Source organism: Heliangelus exortis, chromosome 2, assembly GCF_036169615.1.
Source record: "Heliangelus exortis chromosome 2, bHelExo1.hap1, whole genome shotgun sequence".
Taxonomy (NCBI): domain Eukaryota; kingdom Metazoa; phylum Chordata; class Aves; order Apodiformes; family Trochilidae; genus Heliangelus; species Heliangelus exortis.
In genome coordinates this window covers 12,520,027-12,540,982 of record NC_092423.1, presented here as the reverse complement: position 1 = coordinate 12,540,982, position 20,956 = coordinate 12,520,027, and the positions used below count along the sequence as shown (strand labels likewise).

Sequence of the window (20,956 nt, the reverse complement as noted above, 5' to 3'; positions counted from 1 at the left end):
CTGCCATTATTTGAAAGTGCAATGGTTTCAGACACAATCTAAACATTTGGGGTTTTTGTAACATGAGCTATCTGCTTCACAGATAAACACTATGCTTTATAACAATTTCAGCATCTACTTAAGGATGAGAAAAACATTCCTAATGCTGCATACCTGGAGCTCTCGAATATCAAACTGTTCTTCAAAGATGTAAGCAGCATCAGCTCCTGCTGCAAGGGCCCCCATGTTAGCCAGGTAACCACAATAACCACCCATGGTCTCAATGATGAACACACGGCGCTTGGTACCACTGGCTGACTGCTTGATGCGATCACACGTCTAATTGAAGACAAGATATTGTAAGTTTAAATTCATAACATTTTGAATTTCTATTTTTATTTTATGTCATGAAATTTTATGTCACTTATTGGTAAAAGAGTTTAAAGAATTTATACAAAAACATCTTTAAAATTTCTAACATTGCAGAATCAATTTGTGTATAATAATTACCAAATAAAATAATTATTCTAAATCATACCATGAACACCCAGGTCAAAATAAAGTGTTTTACAAATATCAACTCTTACTTTTTTGCTTCCTGCAAACACTAAAACAAGATGTAATTTTGGTTTGTGCATGGAAATAAAAGCTGTGATTGTTTTTTTAAGGATTTAAGGAAATATAATGCAGCTTTTTAATCGATTCTGGCATGAGCAAGCATGCCTTCCTTGCTCTATTAATTTCTAAAGAATTTATTTCTTCTTTGAATTAATTTTAAAATTCACTGCACTCCCAATCTTATGTTACAGGTTACCTGTGTTACAAGTTCTTGAACTTCAGTCCTGAGCATGTACTGCTCTACTGTTTACTTACTAAGAAAGGTATCTTCATAAATTCTTTCAAGTGGAGGTTTTTTTTAAAATGCTGTGTTGTTTTTTTATTTATAAGTACATACTTACTGTAAAAAGACTGCGATCTCCACTTGCATCTTACTCTGACCAGTATGAGAAATGTTCTGTATGAGAGATCTGTTGCTTACATGCCACCAATCAACATAAATATTTATTAGAGCTGCCTAAGAGACTTAGAAAATAACAGAAAATCTCCAGTGTGGCAGGACCTAGAAAACTTTGGAAAACATAGAAACCTAGGAACTGGGTTACTATGCATCTCCAGGTTTTAATAATACTCATACTTAATAATACTCAAAAAGCTATTTGGCAAACTCACTTCTAGAATGATTTTTTCTACTCTTCAAATTTATTTTAAAGTAAGCAGGCAATGTATCCTTCTTTCAGAAAGCAAGTAAAAGAAACAAAGATACACTTTCCTTTGGTTTTAAAAATAAACAAATATGTTATACCAGACTTGGTTACCAAAAGATGCACATAATTTTATTAGAAACTTATATTTAAAATATTAGATTTATATAGAATTTCTATCCTTGACTATACAAGAGACATAGCAGAAACTTTCTGCTATGGCTCTCTCAGAAAAACTGACAAAATTACCCAAATACAAGAATGGCACAGACAGATTTGAAGGAATCATCAATTCATATGCTACTCAATAGGCTAGAAATGTCAAAGCTCAAATGTCTGATGCAGGTTTCAGAAGTTTTAAACAGTGAGCAATGGTTACTCTTTTTGGAGTACTCTTTGGAATTCCATTTCTAGTTGAGCTTTCATACAAACCATGCCAGCATGGTGAAAAATCCAGTATTAAAAATTTCACCAAATTAACAGTGCTCTAATTTTAGCAGAAACCAAACATTTTAACCTTAATGAAATTCAACATATGCAAACATTTTTATTTTACTGAATTACTGAAAGCTGTACAAATTGTGATTAAAATAATAAAAAGAGTGAAATAAGAGGAAGCAGCAATATATTCATACTGATTTTTTTTTTCCCTGTGTTTTCACATTTGTGCTTTTAGAGGTGCATCACTGTTTAAAGTGCAATCAGTCATAATTATCAGATTAGGCTGACATTTATAGAAGTAGGTAAGGAGGAAGCAGCTTAATGGACTGGTCAAAGTACCAGTGTCCTGCTTATGAATGTATTGTTATAATTTACCCACACCTACACCTTAGGTGATCTTCACCCCTGGGATGATGCATTGCATCTCCCAAAGACCAGGCCTTAATGTATTAAGACACAGATTTTTTTTAATAATCTACAGGAACCTTTTTGCCCTGTATAAATAAGTAACTGTATAAGAGCAGGACAACCAATCTGCATTTCTGAAACCCTTGGATCTCTGACTTTTTGGCTGTTATTTCATAGTTGTCTCGGTTGATGATGGGTTTGATAAAAGCCAGAGCTGTTCAGAGGTTTACTCATGTGTTTTCACTAGACCTCAACTCAGTTCTCTGCTGGGAGTTCAGCAGACTCAGTAGGATGGCAAAGAACTTCAGAGAGTTCATATAGCACTTGTACACGAGGCAAAAAGCTATGATTGTTCTGGCTGAAATGTAAAACTCATTCATAGCTGGTCTCTATTTTGTTAGCATCAGTGATGGACTTAGCTGCTTGTACATGCTTGTAACTGCATGTACTTATATACATCTAATATCTGTTAAGCCTAATGCAGCCTATGGGATTAATTTGTTTCGTGTTAACCATGTACCTAAAATATTCTACTGCACTTAGCTAAGTCATTAGCCCATGGCATAAAAGTGGCATTTATGTATAAAACACATGCTTTCTTCTTTAAACTAAGTCCCCAACAGTTAAACATATAACATAAATTCTTTTTATTAGGTTAATCTTAATCTGTTTTGGAAAACTTATTAGTTATAAAACTTAAGAAAATACAGTAACTGAATTATTTGACAGCTAGACATTTGAAGGTATTTAGGTACCCTCATCTTATGTATTTTATTATCTTAACTTTTAAAAGATATGAAGTCTTACCTCCACAATAGCATTCAAGGCAGTGTCAGAACCAATGCTAATGTCTGTGCCTGGCACATTGTTGCTAATAGTAGCAGGCACCACACAGATAGGAATGCAAAACTCCACATAACGGGAACGTGCCTCGCGTAGGTGCAGACAACTCTCATAGGCCTGAAGCAGTGGTACAAATATGAGTGATACATTCCTTGAGTATGGGTGATACATTCCTTGTCTTTATATTGCTCTGTTAGTGGCTCCTTGCATGTGATGGTAAATTTGGCTCTCCACTGGCCCAAGTAAATACAATTGGTGAAATTATTTGGGGGTGGATATCCTGTACATACCACAACAGTGCACTGGGGTTGCATTGGCACAATGCTCTTTGAAGAAATGCAGATTAGTGCAAATTAGTACAGAGTGAATGTTAAGTATGCACAGCAGAAAGGTCTAAAGCAATTAGGCAGAAAAAGACAGCATAAAGGTAGACTGGAAATCATTCCAAAAGAAACCACTTAAAGAACAAAGTTTGATACATGTTAAGTTGTTTAGAAAGTTAACTAGTAGTACTAGTAGTACTACTTGAAGGAAATGTTTAAAGAAAGTTGCTTTTCAAGAATCTATGTTATTCTATAAAAGACATCTATTTCCACCAAGAAAAGAATTTTGCCTAGGCCTTCCAAGACTCTATCAACGTCACACGTCTACCTCTATGCACATAGATAGGACACAGGTCTGGAAAAAAAATCAAGAACATGCGCACATGGATGATTTAATAAAGTTTGCAAGTACAGTTCAAAGATTCTCAGGAAACCATCGATAGGTCCTTGGGAAGATTGCAAACACTACAAAATAAATCATCATGTGAAAAGGATTAGGTGTTCCTAGTAGATGTCAAAATAATACTTAAAGGTTAAAATGGTATAGCTTTATGTCAATAATGACATGTTTTTAAGTTACATTATACCAATTCTTTCTAATCTAAACTAATCAGCATTTCTCTGATGTGTGGCAATTTTCTATGTGTCGCCTTTGCACAGGAAAGCCTGATAACATATTACTATGCTTTTTGTTATTCTCTCCTAATAGGACTAATGTTCACAGGAGTCTCACCTTTTCAATGTCTTAAATCAGTTCAGAGAAGCAAACTATTGCGGATCAAATTATTAAACATCTGTCAAGCTATCTCCACAAATATCACTGTATCCACAATACAGTGACTGATTTAAGTAATAACTCAACAGAAAATTATAGGGAAAAAAAAAATCACCTGTGAGAGATTTCTGCTCTCTAGATTTTTTCCTAGATAAGTCAGATCCTGTTCAGAGATGGCACAGGACATATGGCAGTAAGTGCTTGAAGTGCAAACTGACTTTCTAAAGTCTGTCTCTGCTGGTGTTTTTTTCTAGTGCAACTTTCAATTAAGCTTTGTATTAGGATTTATTTCTAATACAAGTATGAATTGGTTTAAAAGACTGCACTTTCAGACCTGTAGGTCTAAGAAGCAGATGAGAAACAAATGGGTTTGGGTGTTTTTATTATTATTATTATTATTATTATTATTATTATTATTATTATTATCCCTGCAAAACATGAGTTTCTCTAAGAAGTTTTATATTGAGACTTTTTTGAAACCCAAGTTGAAGGGAGATCTAGAGCAATAACTAACACAATTGATTAGTCTGCATTTATGATATGTTAGGATGCATTTAAGATATGTTTTACTTGCATTAAATATTGCCATTTTATTTGATGCAAGTGATTTCAGCAAACATATCCAAAGACTACCTTCACCAAGCATGAGCATTAGATCACTAAATGCAACATCTTCACATCAACCCAGCAAAATATGAAACTGTTGTCAGTAAAAGATCACTAAATATTTATAAAGGGTAAACAAATGATAGGTGGTTTTAATAATTGCTTTACTTCTTTTTTTTTTTTTTTTTTTTTTTTTTTTTTTTTTTAATATGTATTGCAGTAAGATCACAGAGGCATACTGTACCATATCAATAAAACGTTCCATCATTTCACACCCTTTTATTATATTTGTGTTATTAAAAAGGGTATTGCCATAACCAAGGATGCTTTATAAAAATACAGTCAGGCCATTGAAAGGGATGGATTCACTGCTCTAGATCCATATCCAGCTGTTGCTGGAACTGAACCAGATGATTATCTAATTAGTTAGCTAGCTTGGCCAGGCTAATTTTCAGCCTCCTACTTCAGACTAATGTGGAGCCATATATGATAGTAGCAACATTGGAGGGTACAGGAGTCTGTTTTTTAAAGTAACTGCATGGAGACTGCATTAGGGCAATCTAACTGTTGTTTTATTTGCTCCCCAGTGCAAAGAAGGGTCTTCTTGTGGCTGTTTGCTGATCTTTTTGTCACAAAACTAACTGATCAACTTGTACCTTTGTCCATTACAGGAAAGGAAAAGGCAGATTCTCAAAGAAAAACATTACAGAATTTCAGTATCTTCCTTTATCACGTTCTGGTTTTCTCCATCTCTAGCTGATACTTTTTTTTTTTTCCCCTCCCCAGATTTCACCATTTACTTCTACATCTCCTAAATAAAAATGAATATTCATCCTTACCATTTGTTCTGGTTTATTTCTCTATCCATCAGTTTCCTATAGTAGGCTTTATTTTCAAAAAACAATTTCATCCTGTCCATTTTCTTTCTGTTTCGTGTAGTGGAAAGAGTCTAACGTCTAACTTTTTATTCATTCCATTTAATTACAGAGTAGGTTTCTGCTTTTAGTTTCAGCTGCAAAATTTATTAGTAATGCCTCCTTTTGATCAATATTAAGTAATTCCACTTTTAAATAAAAAAAATTTCTGTCCTTCTTGGTTATGTAGAAAAAACCTAACACTTCTTCATTGTCACACTCCAGAGGTCTGCTGTCTGAAATAATACTCATTTCACTGGACTAGCAACATGAATTCTTTTCACAGAAAAGTCAAAATTTGTGTTCTTACTCTGCAATGCTAAATAATTTATTTTGTCTATCTGGATATACAAGCCTTAAGCACACCCTTTTCTGGTACCAGCAGATTTCCATGGTTATCTTATACTGTGGAATTTTAATTGACAACTGTTCTCACTATATTCTAAAAACTTAGGGGAAAAATACAGCAGTAGTTAGATTTGGAACACTTTTCAAAAGACAATCCAAATTCTAATATTCAGCTAATTACAAGCCTGCATTAAAAAAAAAACCAAACACAAAAACAAAAAAACAATATGGAAAAAATGGAGCATTTTAAGAGATTCATAGAATCCATTATACAATCTAAATTCTAATTGTTGAGAAATGTACCATCCACTATCCATGACTTAGCAAAAATCATGTTCTTGCCCAGTCTGTCATTCAGATGTTATGTGTCTGTTGGCCTGGTTTTTACTATTGTTCTTTTTAAATGCAGCATCTTAAGACATTTTATCTTCAAATGTCTCAAGGTAAAACTTATTTGCCTTGACAACTTTCAAACAATCTAACATCGACAAGTATCTAGTAATGTTAAACATTAACAAGGCCTCATTACCAAACAAAAATGTACTTACCTTACTAAAAATTGTCAAGAACATAAGAACAGTACCACAAAAAAACTGTCTGTGATGATATTCTGGTGTTTATAAGTAGAACTGATCTGAGAGCACAGAACATTATGATGCATTTATTCACCTAATAGTGGCAATAGGAATAAAACTGCAATAAAGTAGACACAACAGGCATTCATGTCCCTTTGCTACTTTCATCACCACTGAACCTGATCTGACCATACAACACAGGAATAAAGGGGTGCATTTTTCAGTATCAGTTCTAGTGAATCATGTTCAAACAATCACAGCAGAAAACTGAACAGATACCAAGCAGAAATGTTTTCCCAACACAAACGTCTGCTCTTTCTCCCTAAAAAAGAACAAAACTCCATTTTCCATTGGACTGAATCTAAATCTTACAAAGCCATTACATTTCATATTTAATCCAGAGAAAAATCTAGGCAAAGTAAAACACACACACAAAAAAAGCTGTTAGTAAAAAAATATTAGTTTGAAAAGTTTTCAACTAGTACATTGAAAATATAGATACTGATATGTTACTACCTAATGAAGGTGGATCATATCTAGACACCTAGTATAAAGCAAAATACAACAAGAAACTGACTCTCACAACAAGAGACTACATCCCATTCTGCAAGAAATAATCAATAAAAAGAAGTCAGTTAGGTAAACAAAGCTTAAGAAGAAAAGAAAAGAAGAAAATCAGGTGTTTTGCACAATTATTTTACTCACCTTAATTTGTGGCCAATAATTTTTAAGGTATTTTTATTTACCAGAACTAGAAACATCAACATTTATAACCTAAGTTATCTATAAAGAATGCGTTCAATATTAATTTTAGCTAGCTTACAGTTTTGTTCAAAGCAAGTTGTGAAATTTAGTAACTGAAGAATTTATTTTGATGAAGACTAGGATATTTTTTTTGGCATGGTAAAAAAACAAGCAACAAAACAAGTTAAAAATTATGTTAGTGCCCTCAAAGTTGATGGCATTTGAGGAATCTTTCAGATTTCTGAAAATAATATAATTATTAAAATCTTCAAATATATCTAAACTAGGTAGAACTGACACTTAATTTTCAAAAGCAACTTTAAATTCTTTTCTCATTTCACATGCTCACATCATGCTCAATATTTTTCACTTTTTAGAACCTAGTTTACTATGTACAATAAGTGAAAAAAAAAAAAAATCTACATTCTGGCTCCAAAATGGCTGGACACAAAAATTAGAAAGTGGAAGCTGTAAAATAGTACGGTAATTTATTGTTATTCAGTAAGCAAGTAATGAAATAATTCTGTGTCTTCTTTAAGTGAAAATTAAATTTTGAAAACAAATGCTTGATTAGGTTTTTACTGTATTTTAAACTATGGACAGTCTGCAACTGTATCGGTAGAAATATGTCTGCAGATTGTGCTGAAAAGAAAGAAAACGAAAGGAGTGTAATGTTACTCCCATTGTTTAACAGCAATAATTATGTCAGCATATAGAGAAACAGAATTGATAGGATTAATGCTTTCTTAAGTGATTCTGATGAACTGCAAATGTGTATGCCATACAACTTCATTTGTGTACTGTTTGACAATGCTCTATCAACCTGAGTGTTATTTTCATTACATTATTTCTTTATTATATTTATCTTATTTTCATTTTTATATTACATTATATACATTTACATTTTTGTTTACATTTTATTTACATGATTTTTTAAAAATTGCTTCATAATGTCTCAAATCTTTTTTGTTAAATCTCTATTAGTAGAATACATGTAATTCCTATATATTAGAGAGATATGGATCTTACATTCTCCATTAGAGAAAGCTACATACCTCAATAAGGTTCTTATTCTGAACAGAACAAGTTTTTTTCAGCTGAATATACCAATACTATACATATAATAGGGATTTTTTTTCCTCTACAGTGCATTAAATGATCAAGTCTTAGCTTTATGTTTCCTTCTTCCACATGTAATAGACAAATGCCATCTTATTTTGTAGCCAAAAAATTTACAAGTACCTGTAATTACTTGTTTTAGTTAAATGGAAGCATTTAGGATCCTAAAACACCTCTTCTTTTAAATACGTATCATGAATGTGGGTATATCAGCTAACTCTATTATTTTCCAGATTATGTTTCCAAAGTTCTGGTCTATAAAAACATCCAGTCTAGCCAATTTATTCAGTTTCAAGCACAACTGTTTTGATAGCAAGTGCACACACCTGGAAAGACTTACATCAGTTATAGTGTTCAGAGCAGTATCTGCACCAATGCTGAAATCTGAACCCGGTACATTGTTGGATACAGTTGCAGGAACCATAACCATTGGAACACAGAATTCGTCATATTTCTCTCGGGCAGCTGACAATTCCAGAAGTCCGAGGTACGCCTGTTGGGCACAGGCATTGGGTGAAAAATTAGGACAAAAAACATAAGGGAAAAGTTGGAAGTGATTAAAAAAAAAGGGCCACAGGGGGAGCCATTTCTACCACAGCATACTTCAGCAAGTCAAAGCATTAAGGAACCACTAAAACCTAGCACACACATAAAAAAGAAAGTATTAAAAACAGGTATACAGTTGAAAACAAACAATAAGCATAACATTAATTTTCAAGGCAATATCTAATTTAGATATATTAGTGCTTTTCTACAACACAAAAATACTGCAAACTAGAGTCCCAGTCTTCAGGTACTGTTACTTCTGATTTAAAATCTTAATATTCCTAAACTAGGGCCATGCCTAACAAGTTGGAAAAAAATGCATGATTCACTTCTTATCAAGAAGCAATATGCCCATTCTTCTCTGGAAGGAGTTGGGTAACTTGTGGAGTTACTTTCCTGACTCAAAGATCTCAAAATTTATTATTTCTGTATAATGAAATTAGCTTGAAATATGGAAAAAACCAGAAAATATATCTCTAGATAAATTACAGATTTTGAAATGTTCTATGTGAGAAAAAGTGACTTAAATAAAGGACAACAATGCAATAGATATAGTATAGACTGGAACTTTCACTACTGACATCATTTTTTTTAAAGAGAAAAATACTGTAATGCTATCTGACCTTATTTATCCATCTAGCACACATGGTTTGGCAGTAACTAGATACTGTCCTGAATGACAGCTTTGCTCAGAATCAGTGATTGACAGTACCTTTGATCCTAAGCATGATATGCATTGTGTATCAAACATACCACATGCACTTTACATGAAGATTGGGTAAAAATGCTCTATTCCTTTTGTTAGGAATTCTATTCTACTAAAGACATAGATATTTCAGTGTACCTCAAATCCACCAATAACCATAAGGGCGTTAATGTTGTTAGTGCGCATCTGGTCAGCAATCTTCTCCAAATATTTTGCAGGAAGTGTACTAAAAGTTATTAAATCAAAAATAAAAATAAAAGCAATTTACATAGTCTGTAGCAGTAAGAACTAATTACTAAGCTGAAAGACTAAAATGAGCAAGCAATGCAATATTTCTTGGTTTACATATTTATTCATCCAAATAACTTTTCCTGACAACCAGTAAGGAATCATGTAAGCTGTGAAGAAACTGTGGGTTTGCAATCCTTTAAAGTTTAATGAGCCCAGGAAATTTTTAAGTTGATATCCCTACTGCTATTTTCATTCTCTCTTCAGAGCTAGTACAGAAGTACAAAAATATTCAAGTTGAAATGTAAAAAAATTAAAAAAAACAAAATTGAAGACTTAAAACATGGAATTGGTTATATAAAATACTAGAATTCATTATATCAGTTAGCAAAATATTGACATTACCGTTTTGTACCAAGAATTGATCCTCCCTGACCAGTCCAGCCTCCAACATCTCCCCAGGTGATTTCCTTTATCTTTGAATAGAGCAAAAAACAGAATTATCCTATTTCTTCTGTTCACATGCAGCAAACACTACTTCCAGCTACTACTTCATGTAAAGCTTTTGGAAAAAGTTGTTGGGCACAAAAAACACCAAAAATTAACTCAGCAAAGAAAGAAAACAGCATCAAGAGATAAACTTAATTTCTCTTGAATTTCTAACAATCCCTTTCCATTTTATTTGTTCTTTCTTCCTCCAGATTAGGATGAACCCTGCCTCCCTGATTCATATAATGATGCTATTTTCATATGACTCACTACTATATGTGAAACACAAAAATGTAAAACTAGGTCTCTGAAGTTAATGTGGGGACTCGTGGTTCCAGCTGGGGACAGACATTGTAAGTCCTGTATGCAGTTTCTCCTCAATATACCAACAGGTACTTGACATTTAAAACATGGGAACAGAAGAATCTAACCTCAGGGAAAAAATAAAAAGCTTCCTCCCTCAAAAAACATTTTTTCAATATTTCTTATAGCAAAGGAATACAGATGCAACAGCATAAGTAGATAAGACAGCATAAGCAGTTCTTGTTGTTTTGTGAATAGCCACCAATATGCAAAACAAATTCTGGTTAATGAAGGTAGGATTCATTGGAACTAATTTTGTAGCTATGCAGCATGTGATTAGCAATACTCAAGACAAATGAGTCAGTTCTCACAACAGTTAAAACAGAACATGCCTCCTAAGAACATAAATATTGTGGTGTGGGATAGGATACATACTACTGTAGATGTCCACACATGTGATACTGACCTTCCCTTTAGCAAAACCTTCAAATCCATCAATGACAGCAAACATTTTATGGCCTTCAGTTATGCCAACTCTCACTGCAGCCCTAACTGCAGCATTCATTCCAGCAGCAGGGGCACCAACATTTAAAACTGCCACATTAAAATTAGACTGCAAGAGAAAAAGTTTAATCAGCACTTCAATTTCTACACATTTTTTTTCCAGTTGCTAAATACAAAAATTAGTAAGTTAACTAGAAAATACAGAAACATGCTTTTACATATGCAGACTATCAAATAGTAACAAAGAGTTTTAAAAAGAGTGTTTTAAATTAAGACTTTACCACATTTTCATTTGCTTTGCAGGTTAATTCAGGTTTTTATCATCTAGCTAAACTAGGTGCAAGAAACGAAATACCCTGAGAATTACTCAACCCTATGCATTTTATCAAATTAGGTTTTCTTTCTCGGGTTTTTTTGGTTTTGTTTGTTTGTTTGTTGGGCTTTTTTATACACAATCTTACAAACTACAAAGAAAAGAAGAACTAAATGTCCACTGCTGTATAATGCACAGTGACACATGAGATCAGGTGAAAGTGATGCATCTGTCTTCACTATTCCATCCCACAAATTCCTATACTTATCCCTGTTCTTGAGTGGTTCTGCCCTTCAAAAAAAAAGGCTAATATTCTTTTATATTGAATCTTCCTTCTTTATCTCAAGATTTTTAGACTCTTAAGCATGATTACAATACTCTTCCTTCTGTCCATGGTAAGGAACAGAGGACATAACTATTAGAATGAGACACTATAGCAATTAGGACCATCCATACAATTCAAGAGAGAAACTGTCTAGCAGGAAATTTTCCAGTTAGAATGGTATTTCACTTGATGAAATATTAGTTATTATTAGAATAAAGTTGTGTTACAAGCATCTTTCTGTCATAATAATATTTAACTAATTTTATAAAAAAGAGTATTAAGGCAGGATCAGAGGAAGAAAGAAGCCCACCATTTGTTAAGATGACCCAAATGCAGATATGCATTGCATACTCAAAATAATGTCTTTACCTTTGGAAGCTCAGCATCTGGTTTTTTTTGAGACAGCAATTTGTAGGTGTTAAGGTTGTTTTCAAAGCTCCTGAATAGATAAGTAAGTAAGATAAATAAAACAAAAAATTTTTCAGATTATAGATATTTTTAAGGAGTTTTTCAGAAACTTTTAAAAACAGGTAATATTAAAAACAGATAGTATTAACGGCTATCAAAAATAACTGTGATAAAACCTGGAAATGAGAGAACACTAGAAAATACTCAGTCCTGTACAACAGCAGTAAGAAAATATAAACTAACTATATAGATGACAAGTTAGTTTTATAGATCAGGGATAAAGCATTTTATTATCATATGTCTTGAAACAGAAAATGCTCTGTTGACATATGAGAGTGCAGAATGTCTCCCTCCACCATTACTGTTGGAAAGGTGTCAGCTACTTACAAAAAAAGTGAACAGGTTTGCCCTCAAAATCTTGAATAAAGTAATTTATGGTTGATTCCAGTCAGCTCAAAAAATATAGCAGCTCTTTTCTTTGTAATTAGTTAGCCCAGTATCGGTCACTAGTCTGACTCAGGACTGAACTACAGTTTTGCTTGGCATGTTTTTATGCATATAAGAATTTAAATTATTCTACTGAAGCAACCCTTAAACATATGGATATTAAATAAATCATAATGAAATGTCAAGTCCCAGCAGAACTGCAAAGCAATCCAACTTTTCTAGAGTAAATAAATTGATGTTATTTGACATACCTTCCACGAAGCCTCACAGCCTCAATAAATCTTCCCTCATCCATTGCTTTCTGAACTTGTTGAGTCTTAAAAAAAAAAAGTCAATAACTCAATATGTTTAAAACACACTGAAGTTGGTTATTTATTATATTCTAATAAATAGACCCTTCTTAAATATCTTTCTAAAGTGAAAAAAGATCAATTTATGAGCTACCTCTTATCATAGCTTAAAATACAGTGGACAGGAGAAATACAAAGTGGAAGCATTCACCTAAAGCCATCCTGGGGAAAAAAAAAATCTGTATATCTCTTTTGCATTTTCTTGCAGTTTAAGCTAAACATTTTTGAAGCAGAAACCTGACTGCTGTTTATGAAAGGTAAACAGATGGAAGCATCTGAAGAATTTGTTGTAGCAAAGATCTGAGATGAAATTTTAAAGTAAATGCAAAATACATAGATTTCTTTTTCATTGGAATTTCACAAATAAGTAGTAACCCATAGAGAACACTCATGAAGTTCATTTTTCCAAAATGTGGGAAAGTGCTGCATACATTCCTGCCAGTGTTTTAATGACAACAGACAATTATTGTACACAGTGCTCTGTTGTAGTTAATGAATAATGATAAATTGGCTTTTTGCCAGAAACTCACCATTTGTACACACTCCATCAGTGGCAGACGGACAGACTGGTTTCCAGACAGGGACACAACACAGGCAGGGGTAGCTGGAGTACCTTCTAAAAGGGCAAGCACAGCTTCAACACCCATGCGGCTTGCCTGAAAATAAATAACTGAATGTTAAAAAGAACATTTAAAAGCAAAAGGCTTCCGTCTCACAGATGGTCATGATTTCTGTGTAATCAAGATTTCTTTACACATAGTGCTTCACTGTTCTGAATTTGAGCTAGTCAGACAGCTAATCTGAGATAATAATCAGTTTTGTCACGGTAATCAGATAAAGAACAACCACACCCTCAAACAAACAATCAAAATGTAGTTGTACTATGTGGTGCCATGAGTAATTATTTTAGGTTCACTCACCAAAATTCTGTCAAAAGCTGAAGGGGTTCCACCTCTTTGCACATGGCCCAAGATAGTTACTCGGGTGTCAAAACCAAGCCGCTGAACAACAAGCTGTCAAAATTTTAAAAATTTTTTTTGTTGTCATCATCACTACATACACAAGTGTTAGCATTACTTTGATTTATGTGCTAATGGAATAATAAAATCCTAAGTATACTATATATTAATAAATCAACAGTAATGAAAATACTATACAAGTTAAGCGAGTCTTTATCTTATTCCTAATCCAGAACTAAACTCCAAGTTCCCATTCTAAAGGAACTTTTTACTCAATAATGGCAAAAAGAGGGGCTTAGGAGTCCGATGTTTTACATGCAGTTATGACTGCATTATGCACAGTCCTCAGCTTTATAAAACCAGGTCTCATCATTATAATTACAATAATTGAAAGAAGTCCATTTAGAGTATTTTATTCACTCTGTTTCATCTACATGCAGTCAAAATTGTAATAACAAAACAATTTCATTGTCAGACTTTAGATTTGATATGTAACAAGAAATAAAAAGTCATAGAAACACATTTTAAGATACTTTCAGTGAGCATGTACATTAGAAATAAATTATTTACAAAATGTTCTGTCCCTGATATTTTTAGTTCTTGTAGGTTTTAACTGGCTGAAAGCAAGCAAGTAACATTTCTTCAGTAAATGCAAAGCAACTGTTTAGAAAAAAAGTGCTAAGACTTTCTCCAAAGTACACAGTATTATTTTGATGGGAGATGGACCACAATTAGAATTTTACAAGAAATATAAAATAAGATTTATTAATTTGAGCTGATTTCAGACTCTTCATCAATTAAGGCAAGCATAAAGATGGTGTTTTGGACTGTTGTTTTATATTACAAGGAGAAAATTCTCATTAAAAGCTACTGAAATAATTCCCCCTTACATGAGCTACGGATTGAGATAATAAAGCACAAATATAAAATATAACCAGTAAACTGTGGCATAAGCTACTTCACAGGAACAGCTATACTTTATAGAAATATTATTGTTACAAACAAGCCCCATCTTAAGACCAAAACAGAAAGTACATCATAAGGATGTCGACACTTACATCCTTAACTTTCTCTGATGTTATAGGTTTGTTGTGGCAATCAATAGCTCCTTCAGCTACAATAATAATATTCAGCCTTTTCTTTCGTGCACGATTCTATAATAAAAATAAAAGCATATCCACATATTAAAAAGTGAAATAAATTTGCAGCACAATTTTATAATCAACTGCTATACATTAAGCTGCTAGGCTTTGAGGAAGTATTTCTTGACACCTTCAGAATTCTCACACATTTTATCTTAACAGGTGTTTCCAGTGATGAAGTGACACGTCATATCAAATTACTGAGCGAAGCTACACACGGCATGTAGATATGAATAGTTTTATGTAATTCCTAGAGTAGGTCATGTAATTTTTCAAAACAATCTCAAAGTGCAAGGAAAATGCTGTTTAAGGTCAATTATACTTTTTGTGACACCAGAAGCAAAGACTTCCTGAAAGTTCTGAGGAGTGGATTTTAAAACATTGTTTTCAAACAAACATCTGCAAAGACATTAGAGAATCTGAAACATAGTAGTAGATTACCTCTGAAAGCTTAACACACATTAAATCTTCCCATCCTTCTTCTGGTGGGTATTCAGGAATAAATACCCAATCTGCACCACAGGCTAAGGCACTAACAAGAGCTAGATACCTAGGAAAGACAAAAAATTATTAGATGTTAGTGGTTCAGATTTCTTGATATTGTGTAATTATAAATAATAATTTGTTGTAAATACATCATATTATATTTCGTAATTGTAAATCAACATTTTGAATCATATTAATACTTTTATCTGAATGAGACGCAAGCTGCTGAAGACATCACATACCCACAGTGTCTTCCCATAACCTCCAGAACAAATGTTCTCTGGTGGCTGTAAAAATAAGAAAACAAATTAACTGTATTACTGCAACTCAAAAATCCAGTCCAAATTCTTGATACCACTGGTATCAGGGAAAAGCTTATGTATGCCAAACACAGAGTTTATAAGCAAAACAGAAGGCCATATAAACCAACATATTTAAAATATTTTCCAGTGCATATTTAATTTTCACTGTTACTTTCTTCTAAAGCATGGAAAGACAGTTAAAAGAGGTCAAAATGTACTAGTAATGTAAATTATGCATACCCATAGTAAAGAACTGCAATAATATATCTGTATTTAAAAAAAGTAATTCAATTGTACCTCCAGAAAGTTTATATACAAACAGATGCTACTTTGTACTATTCAAGGTTGGTCTGGATCTTCTCTAGAAAACTATGCAGTCCAAAAAATTTTTATTCCTACCTTGAAATACTACACATAAAATTTACCATTTCTTCAAAATTTATTTATATCCTCCACTATTTTGTGACAATAGGAAACTTGAAATTTCAAGCATAAACAACTGTATATTTGTTATAGTTTTCTATAGTATGTAAAATTTACCTTTGCGCAGTGGTCATGATGGCATCCACAACTTCAATGATTCTGTGCAAGGCTGAATCAGTACCTATGGTCATATCAGTGCCACAGAAGTCATTGTCTATGGATCCAACCATTCCCACAATGTTAAGGTAAGCATATTTCTTAACAGCCTCTTGATCAATCTTTCCTGTAAAAAAGTATCCAAAGAAAGAGCTGTAAGATCATTTTTTTTTTTAATATGTTTTAGACAGGTTGCTTGGGTGCTCTACTGTCATCAATTAAACATATCTAAACATTAAGTTATATTTAGATATTTTAAGGTAATAGGGTTAGTCAAAGCTACACACAAAAGCCAATCAAACAACCAAACAAAAGAATCCTGAACAGAATTCCTTACAGTAAGGAAGGAAACGAGAGCTTTTCAGTGCATTTCAGAGTGTTGACAGATTATCACTTTCTAACCAACCTTAAAACTGATGGTTCAGATTTAAGACAAATTATACAACAAACACTAAAATTATAGTTTCAGTGTATGACATGCAACGAAGACGTAAAAGGATGCAAACTGGATGTGAATATGGGCATACGTAAACAATGAAAATCCAGTTTTAAACTTTTGAAGACTGCTGCAACACTGAAAGTCTCTGATTTCATGATTAATAAGCAAATAGAATAGAAAAGCTTAAAACTACCTCAGAATCTGTAGATGGGATGGTAGTAAATATAATGCCAAATTTTAAACATGGAATTCAAAAAATATGTCAGTGTATTTAATGTCCGTATTAGAGAAAATAGGAGAAACCATAATGAAAATTATAACTAATGTCCACAAACATATATACAGCATTCTGAAGAATCAAAGTGTTTTCTATGAATGTATACCATGCATTACAAACCTTTTCTAGAGTTCCAAAGGTGACTTAATAACCACATGAATAAGGGATATCTGGTTGACACATTCTACTTTCCAAAAGCCACTGACAAGGTCTGCCCTCAAAGAATTTTGAGGAAACTAAGTAGCCACAGCATAAGAGTGAAGGCTTTTGCGTAGATAAAATAATATGAAACAGAGGGTAAAATATAGGAAATAGGGCAGTAGTAAATGGAAGTTCATGTATCTGATGAAGGTAGCCAGTGGAGTTCTCTAGGGACCTACACTGTTCAACATACTTGGCAATAAGCTAGAAAAGGGAATGAGCAGGAAGGTGCCAAAGTTTACTGATCAAACCGAATTATTTTGGCTTTAAAGTGTGGGGTGTCTGAGAAAGAAGAAAGGAAGAAGCAAGACACACTGAGCAGTAAAATATAAGATGGAATTCATCGTAGATAAACATAAAGTAATACACATGAAAAGTGTACCCTTAAGTCACAACCAAAATAATGCTATTGTCAGCATAATAATATAATAAAGCTGTTTTCATTAATAACTCAGCTTCAATGCTCAATAGCAGTAAAAAAAAAATAAAAATTAGAAAATATTAGAAAAAGAATAGAGAACAAAACAAAGATCATTATACTACTGTGTAGATCCATGGTTTGCCCTCATCTTGAATACTGGCTGCAGTTGTGGTCCTCCCCACCTCAAAAAGGACATGGTAGAACTGGAAAAGGTTCAGAGAAGGGCAACAAAGATGATCAAAGGTATAGAACTTACATATAAGGAACAACTAAGCAAACTAGGACTCTTCCATCTAGAAAAAGAGATGATGAAGGGAAAATAAGACAGCTGTAAAATCTCAAGTGGCATGCAGAAAGGAAGCAGGATTGATCATTCACTGTTCTAACACAAAAACTATAGGAAATCAAATGAAACTAAAAGCCAGCAGGATAAAAATACACAGAATAAGATTCTTCACAATCTTCATCATTCTGTGAAGTTGTAGAATTCCTTGCTACACAGGTTTTCAGCAAAAACTTTTATGCATTGAAGGGTAATGTATACATTCATGGAAGACAAAGTCATTAAGGACTACTAACAGCATTTGGTTCAGAAGTCCTAAAGACAGAAATGGATAGACCTTACAGTATTTATACATTATGAAAAATTTATAGCATCAACACAGCATTATCTAGGCTTGTTCTGCTATTTGTCTTTTTCCTTACATTCTGTTGGATGCAATCAAAGACTATTACTGGGCTGGATGTACTTTTAGCAAGTCACTTAATGTTTTGATCTTAGACAAATAATGATGTATAGGCAGGGAAGAATCATAACTTAATAACAACAAAGTATGTGGCTTGTTGTAGGAAAGGAATTACTATCTTAGTTTGGATTTCAGGGCAACAGGCTTTTCAAGCAGAAGGTTCAAAATTCAGGCCCTGAATATGATTCACAATGGAGGAAAATGTGACACAAGAAGGTACCCAGTGATTATTTTTCCTTTTTCAATCTTTATGTCATATAAGACAACACACTGTAATAAAAAACTACTACTTTATGAAGAGCCATGTAATTTCCTAGAGCATATGCATTTAACTTTTGAACCTAAGAAATATCCTCTGTATATATCTTGTGTATGTATAGCTCAGGTGCATAACTTCCATGTAGATTGGACCAGAAGTCTAGGGGATCTAAATACAAACCTACCTTTCTTTGCCAGTTCTTCTAGAAGTCCACTCCATTCTTCACGGAACAGATTGGCACCAGTCAAACTACCATCTCCACCAATCACACAAAGATTAGTGATTCCTCTCTGAACCAAGTTGCAGGCTGCCTGCAGACGGCCCTCCCGGGTACGAAAGGATTTGCAGCGTGCACTGCCAATAACTGTGCCACCCTAGAAAAAGGAAGTTTATAATATGGTATTTTACACCCCCCCCCCTTTTTTTTTTTTTTTTCTTTTTGTGATATATTAATATTGGATGGTTATTTTGTGGCATAACCTTCATTTCTGATTTTAGTGAGTAAAAGAAGGAATGAAAGAGAAAGAATTATCAAACCATCAGGAAATTATGTTCTCAAAAGCAGATACACACCATGGAAAATGGAAAAACACTCAAAATTTTTGATAAAGAGTTATTCTTGAAGGAAATCGTTAAATGATTTGGGATTTGTTTCAGTAGCTTTCAAATTAATTACCTAATTGTTATTTTCATGTGATGACAATAGATATGATAGTGATACAATACTAAGCAGCTAAGAACTTAGATGAATTTGCCTCAGAGTATATTTTTCCCCTGATATAATGAAATAAATAAACAATAACAGAAAGCATGTATCCCTAGAGCTCAAAATTAGCACTTATTTTCATTCTACAGAATTACTAAAAGCACCGCATCCACATTTAGTGCCTTACAGCTCAAGCTAATGTTACATTTCCATTTTATTAATTCATCTGCTAAACTTGACTTAAAGAGCTTCCTCCAAAATGGAGATCATTGTTTTCAAAAAATACTGAAGCAGATTGTCACTGAGAATTGTTGCTGAAAACAAGTTTTTTACACATCTTGTGCTTATGTTGTTCAGTCAATCCAGAAAAGAAATTGTAATATAAATGTACAAAGTCACTGGTATTATCTGAGCTATGGAGAGCTGTCCTGTAATTACACCCATTACTAGAATTCTAAATCCACTTATATAGGAAGCCAACAGATTTTGTAAGAAAACACTTACCTTACGAAACAGTTGCTTCACATTTTGGCCCTATAATGTCCTCCTTGTTAAATACAGGGTTGTCATTATGGCTTGAGGAGACTAATAAAATGTAATATTGAAAATCTAGGACAAAGGCTTCAAGATTATTTCTGCCAACCAAATACAAGATTACACAGAGCTCTGTCGGAAGTGTCAAACATCTATACTGTAGAAATCAGGTTCTACTAAAAGGGGTATGTGCTGGTCATCCAGTCATCACAGAATTTGAATACAAAATTACAGTTGTCTGCCTGGATTTAGAATTTTGGTTCCCTCTCTAAAGTGAGAAGTTTTGTGTCCCACTCCCATCCCCTAACACTTACCACTTGCAGGATACTTGAAACACTTTCCCATGAAACTTCTACAATATTATCACCTCCATCAACCATTCCCTGGTAACCCTGAAAAATTATTTCAGAAGTTTGATTAGAAACATTGTATAACATTTCCACAGCAGTACTCACCCTTAAATTTTAATGCAACTTTAAGTAATTAAAAACACTGCATAAAAAATAAATCAAATGCAGCAACATTCAAGCAGGTATCACACTAAATAGAAAAAAACAAACCAAACCAAACAGCCTTCTTCCTAAAAGATCAACTCCAAAGATGATTTCTTGAGAAAGTAAAAATTAGTACAGATTACACAGCTTATAAACTAGAATGGCAATGTATTTCTCCTTTTCTAGGAATAAATCTTTATTTATTAAAACAAAGATGGAAGAACTTTGGGAAAAAAAAAAATGTGCTTCTTAAAAACATAACCCCTGCCTGAAGTCATAATCTTAGGGAAAAAAAAAAAATTCTACCTTTGTAACACTTTGTACACCTTTATCCCAGAGTAGTTATAAGTCAAACAAAGAGCCAAAACCAAAACTTCTTCATACAGGAAGAAAAAAATCAGGTCACATAATATTTATTCTTTTTCTGGAGGCATTTACATTCTACATAGAGGAAG

General features: G+C 33.2%; 1 protein-coding gene across 3 annotated transcripts in view; it reads right to left on the bottom strand.

Moving 5' to 3' along the window:
* PFKP (phosphofructokinase, platelet) overlaps positions 1-20,956 on the bottom strand; it is a 40,195-nt gene that overhangs the window by 5,136 nt on the left and 14,103 nt on the right. The window contains exons 3-18 of one of the 3 annotated variants that reach the window (XM_071734790.1): positions 20,322-20,399; positions 18,952-19,141; positions 16,386-16,551; positions 15,786-15,830; positions 15,499-15,607; positions 14,974-15,069; positions 13,877-13,969; positions 13,487-13,612; positions 12,858-12,922; positions 12,121-12,190; positions 11,076-11,222; positions 10,223-10,293; positions 9,728-9,815; positions 8,678-8,830; positions 2,898-3,050; positions 154-318 (exon numbers count right to left, since the gene is read on the bottom strand). In XM_071734790.1, coding sequence (XP_071590891.1) covers positions 154-318; positions 2,898-3,050; positions 8,678-8,830; positions 9,728-9,815; positions 10,223-10,293; positions 11,076-11,222; positions 12,121-12,190; positions 12,858-12,922; positions 13,487-13,612; positions 13,877-13,969; positions 14,974-15,069; positions 15,499-15,607; positions 15,786-15,830; positions 16,386-16,551; positions 18,952-19,141; positions 20,322-20,399 — 1,815 coding nt within the window. The remainder of the gene's footprint in view (positions 1-153; positions 319-2,897; positions 3,051-8,677; positions 8,831-9,727; positions 9,816-10,222; positions 10,294-11,075; positions 11,223-12,120; positions 12,191-12,857; positions 12,923-13,486; positions 13,613-13,876; positions 13,970-14,973; positions 15,070-15,498; positions 15,608-15,785; positions 15,831-16,385; positions 16,552-18,951; positions 19,142-20,321; positions 20,400-20,956) is intronic. The other 2 variants (XM_071734791.1, XM_071734792.1) reach the window with 2 other exon arrangements.